General features: G+C 35.4%; 1 protein-coding gene across 1 annotated transcript in view; it reads left to right on the top strand.

Annotated features, from left to right (window-relative positions):
- The window catches only part of LOC107691721 (protein phosphatase 1D-like), a 9,179-nt gene extending 3,259 nt beyond the window's left edge, over positions 1–5,920 (top strand). The window contains exons 4-6 of the mRNA XM_016490509.1: positions 87–268; positions 351–575; positions 4,522–5,920. Of these exons, the coding sequence (XP_016345995.1) occupies positions 87–268; positions 351–575; positions 4,522–4,896 (782 nt within the window). The 3' untranslated portion in view covers positions 4,897–5,920. The remainder of the gene's footprint in view (positions 1–86; positions 269–350; positions 576–4,521) is intronic.
- Positions 5,921–11,686: the final 5,766 nt, after the last annotated feature.

Below are 11,686 nucleotides of genomic sequence, written 5' to 3'. Positions count from 1 at the left end.
ATCAGCTATCAGCTTGTAACACTCCAAAGAGAAAGGAAAACTTGAAATCGCATCATATGACCCCTTTAAATATAATGTCCTTCCAGGTGATCTATGGAGCTATGACTTCTATAGTGGAGAGTTTGTGGTGTCTCCTGAGCCTGACACCAATGTGGTGACCCTTGACCCTAAACGGCATCGTTACATCATCGTTGGCAGTGATGGCCTTTGGAACATGGTGCCACCACAGGAGGCAGTGACTGTGTGCCAGAGCCATGATGAAGCTGTGGTACGAACAGATTTATCCCTAACCAAATGATATACTGCTATTTATGTTAATATCTAAAAGTGTGTGTTTTATGCCCTTACAGGCACCTTTCGGGATGTCAGTTGCGCGTCGGTTGGGGTGCCATGCATTGATGCGATGGCGTCAGCGGATGCTCCGTGCAGACAACACCAGCGTCATAGTTATTGCCCTTCCTGAGCCTGGCAAACCCCACCTACCTATGCACAGAGACGAGGTCATACTTAGCCTGTCAGAGGGCCCACACTGTGACCCTGCAATAGGGTCCCGCTCCATTACGCCACTCATTAAGGTACAATCACTAAAATCACAAAGCTACACTTTGAGAAGTAAAGGCAGGCTGAAAAAAAAGGAAATAAATACATTATTGTCACAATACCAACATTTCAGTAGTCAGTACTTATACTAGTAAAAATTTCACGCTTCTCTGTACTTATTTTGATGATAAAGCAAAAACTATTTGAATACAATCCCTTTACTATTATTTTATTGAACTGTTAGAAAAAAAACATATTTTAGATAAATGATAACACTTTAGTTTAGGGAGGAATTACATAGTTGCTTATTAGCATGCATATTACTAGCATATTGGTTGTTTATTAGTACTTATAAAACACATATTAATGCCTTATTCTGCATGACCATATTTTAGATCCCGTAATCTTACCCCATTCTTAAATTTAACAACCACCTTACTATTAATAAGCAGCAAATTAGCAGTTTATTCAGGGAAGCTCTTAGTTAATAGTGAATATTTGTTCCATAATCTAAAGTGTTACCAAATATAGAAATGAAATAAATTATTGATTTATAATTACAATGCACTGTATTTTATGTATGTATAGTCATTTTCTATTTTTAACAGTCTTAAATTCATTTTAAATCACTTTTTAAATCATCTTCAAAGTTTTTGAATTTTGTTTTATTTTTGTGATTATTTTTTTTTATGATTACTTTCTTAAAAACTACTACTACTTAAAGCACTTTGAATTACCATTGTGTACGAAATGTGCTATATAAATAAACTTGCCTTGCCTTGCCTATTAATGCTAATAACAATTAAAAATAAACAATGCATTAAAAAGTTTAAATATTTTTTCAATTAAGTAAACATTGCTTTAAGTGAAAAGTCAGTAATAAAATAAAGAACCAAAACACATTACAATAATAGAATAAAGAGTGTCTTTAGGCTGTTAAATCTATTAAACATATTCAGCAAAGACTTTTTTTTTTAATGTACAGGTATATATATTTTTTATTTCATCATTGCTATGGTTATCGCTGTGTCAATAATTAATAGTGATAAATTCACTTCTACATTTACAGTGAAACACTTTTTGCAAAATATGGTCATCTTAGCAGCACAAAAAACTAGGGCTGCCCCCTAATAATTGACTAACTGTTAGTCGAACAGAAGAGGCTTGGTCGACGGAAATTCTATTAGTCGCTTAGTCGCAGAAAAAAATCCACAGGATGTTGTGAGGTCAGTAGAGGTTAGTAACAGCAATTTTACATGGCAGCTCAATCTAATGTTAACCTAGAAAAATGTGCGCTGTTCAAGTGTCGGGAGTGTGGAAGCTGAACAGTATCGCGCTCACTGCAGGACAGAGGCGTCGGTGCGGTCACTTGCTCTTAAAATACTCATTATTTTTGGTCATAGAGATAAGAGTAATACATCTTTCGAATCTGTAAAGACTCACAATAACAACAAAACATCACGCTTTTGTAAAATAATGAAAGCAAACAGGATGCGCTTTCTGCCGTCTCGGTCTCTGTGAACGTGTGTGAAATTTCGAACTCCAAGTATACTTGCCTTACAGACATGAAAAATATATCTATAGAGAGTGAAATGTTTACTTTCAAATGAACCAATTCAAATGGAAAACAAATATTCTCAGATTATGTAATCCGTATGAAACATGCATACAGGCGCATCCACTACTGCGGAGATGACAAGTCAGTGTCACTGACTTGTTAAGCTGAAAACAAAGAAAGCACTAGTTTATCAATAAATTATTAAAATGTTAATGCAGCCTCCTTACTTTTATTCCCTGGCACATTCATAATCATTACTTCTGCCGGTGCGCTGTGGCAAGCTTTATGCGTGCGCTTGAGCGCTTATTAGGCTATGTAGGCAATTAAAGGCTCATTATTATGATTTAAATGGTTTATTAATAAACGTGCGATTAGTCGACTAATGCTTAAAATGAATGACTAGTAGTCGACCAGAATTTTTTTTTGTCGAGGGCAGCTCTATAAAAAACAGAACTTATATAGAGAAAGTGAGTAAATGGCACTTTCTTTATAATCCCTGAAGCTGTCAATCACTTAATTTCAGTGCATGCTCACTGAGTTCGGCACTCTTGCGGGATCTCTTGTTGTAATTAAAGAATCTGGCTACACTGCATAATGAGTCTCTTATTTACTTTGTGTCTACACTTTGTTGGTTAATTAGGATTCGCGAGCGTGCAGAGCTCAGTTTTGAGTTGCACTGTTTTTGAGTAGATTTTGAGTCTGATTAAATGAAACGCCTGTAATTGTCCATTACATTTCTGATTTCAACAGACATGTCAAAACATGTTGTAAATAGAAAACTTTGATGCTCTTTAGAGCGCAAATGCAGTCGCCTATGAGTGGGTCATTATTCAGTTCTACCAGTACTGCAAGAAGTCTGGTATTGTCATATTTGAACAATTCCGTTACCAACTTGGTACTGAAGTGCCGTTACTTTTGACAACACTACCCAGCCACTTCAAGCAGACAAAAACAGGAGTTCATGGTACGCTTGAACGTCAAGAGATTTTTGTACACCGTGTCCAGGCTCACAGCCAATCAGAAGCTTTTAGATAAGACTTTTTACAGAGTTCCTGCTCATGTTAGCCACACTTTGGCTCCATGCCCACCAAAAGAGACTCTGACATGCTGCTCATCAGTCCTGCCTGCTTTTCTCTTTATCCTCTCACTGTCACACACTCTCTCTCTCTCTATCTTTCTCTCTCTCTCTTCCCCCCTCTCCCCCTTTCCCGACCGAGGCCTCCATTGTCAGAGCAGTTCCGATGGAAGCCATGTCTGCGTGTTTGTTTGGCCCCAGCGTGTTTGAAGCACGGCTCCTCCAGCTGCTCTTGGCTGTTTTGAGCTGGAGAGTGGACAGATGTTTGTGTTTTTAATCCTTTCAAGTGGAGTGGATTTGAGGTTTTGGGAGGCCACTTTGATCGTTTTTCCTGTTTGCTCTTCTGGTGCTGTTATGATTTTGATAGAGGGGAAATGAAAAATACAGAACCAGGCAAGATAATGCAAAAGAGCAGCCACGAAGCGTTTCCCCTGTTGTAGTGATGAAGACCAGACTTTAGACATGCTTTATTTGTATTTTGTCTTTTAGAGTTGTTGGCATTTGTTTGCAGTTTGAATCTTTTCCATTTCTGGTACTTCCTCTGGGAATTTTTTTTAACATCAACTTTTTCAACTTTTACTTTATATCTTTTAAGGATTCCTAAATATTACAGTTCTGGCTGATACTGAGAAGCTGATAATTATTTTTCTGAATGTAAACATGAGGCAAATAAATATGCATAAATATCCAGTTTAAAAAAAATATGATATAGGGTAATATACATTGTGTATTCTTAGTTTCTTTTTCTGTTTTTGAAAGAAGTTAATGCTTTTGTTCACCAAGGATGCACTAAATTGTTCAAAGGTGACAGTAAAGATTTTTACTTGTTAGAAAAAACATTAACGCAAATAAATGCTGTTCTTTTGTACATTCTATTCATTAAAACATCCTGAAAAAAGTCCTGTAAAAAGTCATTTAAAAAATCAGCATTTTAGAATGATTTTTAATCAGCATATTAGAATTGATTTCTTTAAATTGTAATATTTCACAATATATTGTAATGTAATATTTTTGCAATATAACATTATTGAGTCACTTTAATAATTGTAGTAACTCCTACACTACATGTAGTTAGATGAGTACATTTATTGTTTTTATGCCAAATAAATGCTGATAAATGTTGTTTTCTTCTTTCTTTTTAAAATAAATTAAATCCATTTTAAAAGACATAATAAAATATAAATAGTCCCTGTAAATAAAACTTGTATTGGAACTGTCAATTTTCTCAAAAGGACTATTGCTGCTACCTTGGCATACTACAATTTAAAAATAGCTTTCCAAACAATTTGCATATAATAAAATGTTAATGATAGAATCAGAAAATGACCATATGTTTGACCCTTTACAGACCCCGGATCCAGACCTGTCCTCAGCCAGCAGTGAGTCTTTGCCGGCGCTGGAGAGGAGGAACGGTTTGTCAGGAGTGAGTCTGAGCGCAGAACCCCTGTTAGAGGAAAACCTCCCTTACACTGAGCTCACGGACAAAGCTGCCTTGACTGTGTACCCCATTGAGGGTAACCGGACCCCAGAGATGCCCCTGTCCCCACCGGATGTGTCAAGCCCAGTGGGGAAGAGGCCCAGACGGAGCCCCCTCACCCCAAGCAGCTCCCGCCGGAGGACTAGTGAACGCTCCGTGGCCAAACGCAACGCCGGCAAGAGTCCCAAACGGACCCCCAGCGTCCCTATACTACAGCCCCGCAAAGTAACCCTCTGTGTCTGCTGAACTCCTCCGTCACACTAATACAATGAACGTCTACATCCTGGTTTCTGATGCTCTGCATGGTCACAAGAATAAATAACTGCTATTGTTTGTGCCACTCTTTCTGTTTGTAATGTAGGATTTTTTAAATTCTTGTTATCATTGTGTTTTTTCTTTCCTTTAATTTTAATGGTGTGAATGTGAGAGTAAAAAGAAAATCTCCTTTTTAGCAATCAGATTTATAGTAATTTTATATATAAAAAAAAAAAATGCAGATCAGTCTCTTAAAGGAATATTCATTTAAAGGATGTATTTAATCTTTCTCCTTTTAAATTAAACAGCATTATTCATCTCCATCTTTAAAATTTCATGAATTGCTTATACAGATTTTCTGAAAATGACCAAATAGTTGGAGGTATACAAAATATATTTTTTATACTTGTTATATTTTTGAAAATATCCAATTTTCTTGCCCCACAATGCTTGTGTGCACATTTCCCATACTTCATTGTTTGTGCATTAAATATTCACACCGGTATACAATGTATTTGTTAGCATTGTCCTGTCTTTCTAATTTTGAGTTGCTCCATTTTTGTTTTCAGAGAGCATGAGTTAAATATTCTAATACATATCTCTGATCTTCGAACTACAGAGCAAATTTATTTATTTTCTTTTGATAAAGCTTTTGTAAAGTTTGAGGATTGCATGTTCTGTTATATCCTTTGAAACGGTCTTTTTCTTGGAGTGTTTTGTTTCTTGACTGTCCACCTTTTCGTATGTATTTTGATATTGTAAGTTATTTAATATCAATAATGTCTGTTAATGTAAAGCAGATAACATCTTCCAACACCAGTTCCAGAGCTAATGTGGTGTGTGGTTATGAGCCGATGTTTAGACGAAGGTGTTTGCCAGAGTGTACAGCACATTTTTAGTGGGATGTTTGTTGCCCCATGTTTGAGACTTTGTCTTTTCGAAGGAGATTTTCCAGTAAACTGTCAAGGTGGATAATAAGTAATGTTTTCATAGTGTTTTTTTATTCTTGGAGATGAACACTACCCAGACAGCAATTTCACATGGGCCAGATGTGGGCCGGATCTGGGCCAACACTATGTTGCTGTCTGGGTATTTACTATAGTGGCAGATTTGGTTTGAGTACTCATGTGATGTTGCCTGAATGACAGTGACAGTTTGATGGATTTAAATACATAGAGTTTCTTAAAAACCCAATTATATTATATTTCAAACACATCTACAAAGGCCCTAAATAATTAAATTTGAGAGAGAAAACATGAGATAAGTAATATTGTTTTGATCAGATTCTGCATGTTAAAACCTGTCAGAGTTAGATTTTTTTTGTACCCTTTTATTCCCTGTGAAAAACTGGCGATTTTACATTGTAATATCTCTGGCCTGAGCAATAGGGGCAGCTGGGTGTCATGGAGGCTTTCCTCTTTCACTGTGGTTTTCTGAAATGTGCGATCGGTTGTATTTAACTGTATCACTCTTTGAAATGGGATTGAGTATTAGTGTATTGGATGGCGTCTTGTTCAGGGTTTTAATTTTTTTTGGAACTGCAATAAAGAGATACTCAGTTTTGTGTTTAAATAATTGTGTATTGCTATTCTCTGTTATTTTTCTTGAGGAAGAATCTGGTAACATTTCATGAACTCCATAATCGGCATTTCATAAACTGCAAAGAATGAGACCATAGTTAAGCATATATAACTGTTTACTGAAATGTAATTTAGAGCTTACTTTTTGGCATAAAAAGTACTTGGACCATGTATTTTTTGTAATTTTTTTTACAAGAACTGGCGTGGATTCATGTCATTGTGTTTATCCACCGCTAGATGGCAGTCAACACTGGGTGACTAGAGTGAAAGTCGAGTATGTGAGCGTCCACTACTGAACAGTTTGGCTTGACGTTTTCTAGAAGGCTAATCTGAGGTACTATTGAATCTGAGAGCATGAGTGATGGAGGTATCCGCCTGGCAGCAGCTAAACCCACACCCTCCATAATGGTGCTAAACTGACAAGGAAACACTTCTGATCTGCTGCTCCTCTTGAGTGAAGAGTGTGCGTGAGTCCGCATGTTTAACTTAGTTATTCGGGAAGAAAATTGCTGAACAATGTCCTGAGGTGTTACCTGAATATGACTAAAAACACTTTTTTGGACGTTCTCAAAGGGAAAACATAAATATAGACCTATATAGCATAACAAAATAATGTTTTTTCCCCTGAAAAAATACAGGTTAGGGGAAAGAGTAGGTTTAAGATTACTCTTTATTAATTCTAATTAGCTTTATTGAAAATCTAAACGCCAATCCGTCCCCATTTGTCCTTAAAGGGATATATAGCCTAAGTGTTTCAGGAGTCACATGTCCTCATTTAGATGTTTAACTAAACCTGAAAACACGTCCCTTTAGCGACATCTGGGGGATTTATTATTTAGTTGGGCTTAATTTTTGACAATAGAAATCTTTTAGTATTTAAGAAAATACATTCCCTTATTTAGATATTTAACAAAGCATGATAACACGTCCGTTGACATCATGAATTTTAAAAAGTATTCATAAACAAAAAAACGGGGGTATCATGAACTGTAAAACGTATTTATACATAATAGAACATTTATTTATGTACGCATTTAATAAAAAATGAATGAATGGATGAACGAATACATGCATACATAAATAGAATACGTTTTCTTTAAGTGGATTTGTTAGGTTTAGTCTATAGTAATTAGACTATAGTAAATCTAAATATCTTTATATAAAACTCCCTGACCTGACTAATTTCGGTAACTATAAACACACAAACACACACGTTTGTTTCTGTGAATTGTGGGGACTTTCTATAGACTTAAATTAGGCCTACTTTTATACTGGCCAAACGATATTTTCTATCCCTAATCCAACACTAACCCTTACATAAAGCCTGTTTGCATTGTTACACTTTCAGATAAACATAATTTACTATTTGTAATATTTGTTTCTCTCTCGTCGGTCTCCACAATGTCAAAAATTTCAGGTTTTACTATCCACAGTGTAGCATAAACAATAAACTCACACACACACACACACACACACACACACACACACACACACCTATCTATCTATCTATCTATCTATCTATCTATATATGGTTGGCTGTGTTGGTTTGAAAAGTCATAATCAGAGGAATAACATGCACTCCAACTGCAGGAGTAGGTTTCTATGTGGACAATGAATGATGCTGATGGTGTTGTGACAAGAAATTGAATTCACATTACCAGTCTGTCATGATATAATGAGGAATTACACTAAGATAAAGTGTATGAATTGTGTGAGTGCTCCGAAGTAATCTCACTATTCTCCGCATTACTACACTTCTTCTCTGGACTGAGTCTTAGTAATGTAGTGGTTATCATTTTTGCAATGCAAACTAAATGAAGAGATTAACCCAGAAAAACAATCCTACATTGTAAAGTCCTTGTATCTGAAGCCCATATTACATTACAGTGCCTTGGGCCGAGAGATTGGCGTCACACCTGTCACTGCCACACTGTTTTAAGTTAAAACCGTAAAACCTAAAACGTTGCTACCGTATTTTTTGTGGTAAAATTCCGGCAACCACAGCTGCTGGTTTTTTACCGTAAATTTTACGAAATTTTTTTACAGTGTATGTATTAGTGCACAATAAAGCTACTATAAGCTTTCCTATTGTGCTGGCTAAGAGCTGTTATTATCATCTGAGAGTTCAGAACTTGAAGTGATAGGCTTAAAATGTCAGTTGAGAGAGCACAACTGGTCAGTGTCACAAAAACAGTGTCTAATCATTTTTTCAGGATTTATTAATTTATTAAAAAATTGAATTAATGCAGTATACAGTTACTTAAACAGTTACTTACAGTTACTTACTCTTTTTTTTAAATATTTATTTTTGGCGTTTTTTAGGACAGGACTGTAAGTTTAGACAGGAAGCGAAGTGGGAGAGAGAGTGGGATCGGGAAAAGCCCGCAAGCCGGGACTTGAACTCAGGACGCCTGAAGCGCAACGGCACTATATGTTTACCTTTTTTACATTTTAATAAAAAAAAACAATTGTGTACATTCACATATTCAAGGTGTTATTAATTTTTCAAAACCAATTTGAATACAAAGACTCTTTCAAAGAACTTGCCACATTTATTTTAAACTAGATTTTTCCTGTTTGTGTTTTTTTTTTAATATCTTGCACACTCTTATTAGTCACTGATCCATATTCTTTTGCTGACTTCCTTAAACAGTAATGGAAAAGCTGTACATTAAAGCATCTATCGAATCCAAACCACACTCCATTAAAATAATCATTACCATGCCATTGAAAATCATTTTACAGAGTATGCAGAGCATTATAGCACTTGTTTGTATGAACTCTCTCAGTGTCCATGGTTCATCCTCTTACAGCATTATCATAATATTAATGTGCTCTTCTTAATAATGACCATCACTATATATAGCTTTGAATCCCTCCTCTGGTGAAAAAAATTGTGTGTGTGGATTTCTGAGGGTTAAACACTTGCCCGTTGTACTGGATGTGCTGTTTTCTAGACTGATTGCGATTAATACTCATAGTTAGTTTCCAAAACATCTTTTTATTACATTGCTCTGTAAATGCAATGAAAAAACGAAGCATCTACAAGACAATCCACCTGTATTATAGTAATGAAGCCATAAAAGATACTTGCTTATGCGTGATTGTAAATAAAAGGGGTTGCAGCTGGTCCATATGGTGGAATAAAATACTGAAGTATTGAACTTGGATAAAATGACAATTATTGACTTGGCTGAAGCTTCCATTATGCCGCTGTGCCCTTGTGTATCAACAATGAATACTTTACCCGTTCAATAAATGCCAATAGCCAAATCCCGCTGCCTTACCTCCTTAGACGGGAAACACCAGGAGAGAGACCTCTGCCTATATCAACTGCACATAATGTGAAAAACACCATAAAATGTGAAGATAATGGCCTCTTGTCATGCTGAACGTGCTATTATTTTAAGCGTTAGTGTTAGACCAGATGTTTCCATTCTCAAATGTTTGAGCTGTAAATCTAAAGCTGATTCATCCGGTTGGGTTAGTTTGCTTTCGGAAAATGTTAGCACGTTAGCCAGCAAACTCTGTCCAGCAACTTCAGTCAGAATTAATGTTTCTAAATTCACAATGGATTTGAAGAGTGAAAGTTTAAGCTCACACAGATAGGAATAATGAAAGTTTAAGTTCACACACTGGATTTAAATAGTGCAAATTTAAGTTCACACTGGTCTGATGCATGAAAGTTTAAATTCACACTTGATCTGAGCATAAATGCTTAAGCACCACAATTACATTCTTTTTTCGAATTTTTGTCTTGTTTTCCAGTTAAAATGTCTGAAAGTGCTTACAGCAAGATACATTTACTTGAGAAGAGACACTGTATGAGATATTAGACATGTTGTCATAAATTGTATCTTGAATATAAGTGTATTTTGTCCTACCGCACTGGATGTTTTCACTTGTTTTAACCTGTTTTTACGTAAAAGGTAAAACATTGCCTTTGCAATACATTTATATTAAATGTATATTCTTGATATGTTATTCAGAGTTGCTTCTCAAGCAAATGGAACTTCTTTTAAAGATTTTTAGATATTTAAACTCGTAAAACAAAAATACTATTTAAAATCTTTTTTGCCGTTCACACTGGATCTTAATAGAAAAGTTTCACACTGAATCCAAAATCCAGAATTTAATTTCACACTGGATCTGGAGAAGGCTACACAGTTAACTTCACACTGGATCTAAAAAGTGAATCCAAACAGCATAGCACTGGATACAAAAGTTGGCTTCGAAGAGCAAAGATTTAGGTTCACACTAGATTTGAAGAGTGAACTTAAAACTGGATCCAAAAAGCAAAGTAAACTGAATTTGAACAAAGTTTAAGTTTGATAACAATAACAGTTCACGGTCACTGTCTCACAGAGCTGAAATATGCAATGTCTGTGTCACTAAAACAGAATTGCAGAAATTATTTAAAGACTTAAAAAAGAATACACTTTATCTTTACCTAAAGCTGTAACTTGTGAGCAACAGCACAATACAAATCAACAGCACAATCCCAAGCGTGCCTACTTAAATCCAATTTTGCATCCTATAAGTAAAATGTAATCTTTATCAGTGTTAAAGGATAATAGCTACAAACATAAATCCAAGGCATTTTTGCATGGTCTTGAGCTAAATAGTCTCTTGATATATTTGTCTCTATATATTTGTCTCTGGCACCCCCATCTAATCCAATAACCTCTCTAAACTGCATCATATGCTTTGATCAGTCAATGGGGAATAGGGTTGGGTATCCTTTGAATTTTATCAGTTCCGATTCCGATTCTGCTTATCGATTCCGATTCTTTCCGATTCCCAGTTTCGATTCCAATGTGATTAAATAATGATATCAAACATTTATCCTGCGTCTCTTTTTGCAAAATAAATAAAAAATAAATAAATAAATAAAAAAGCTATTTTTGAGCTGAATACCATGAACAAAAATCAACAGGCTACATAAAAACTGGACTCTTTAAGAGCTGTTTGTGTGCAAAATAGAACTGCATGATTCTGGATAAATTTAGTTTTTTTCATTTTTTTCCCCAATGGAAGTTGTGGTTCTCTCATGATTCTGAAGAAAAAACATTAGACAACTAAACAAAATCACATGTAATTTATGAATGAATGATTAAATTACTCACTCAAGATGTACTTGTTTCATTACTGGATGAATCAGCGTTCTTGAATGAATCTCTTGTATGATTCAAAGACAAATA

This window comes from Sinocyclocheilus anshuiensis, unplaced genomic scaffold (genome assembly GCF_001515605.1).
Source record: "Sinocyclocheilus anshuiensis isolate Anshui unplaced genomic scaffold, SAMN03320099.WGS_v1.1 scaffold246, whole genome shotgun sequence".
In the NCBI taxonomy this organism is placed as follows: domain Eukaryota; kingdom Metazoa; phylum Chordata; class Actinopteri; order Cypriniformes; family Cyprinidae; genus Sinocyclocheilus; species Sinocyclocheilus anshuiensis.
The sequence above is the reverse complement of the archived record's forward strand: the minus strand, read 5'-3'. Positions and strand labels throughout refer to the sequence as shown.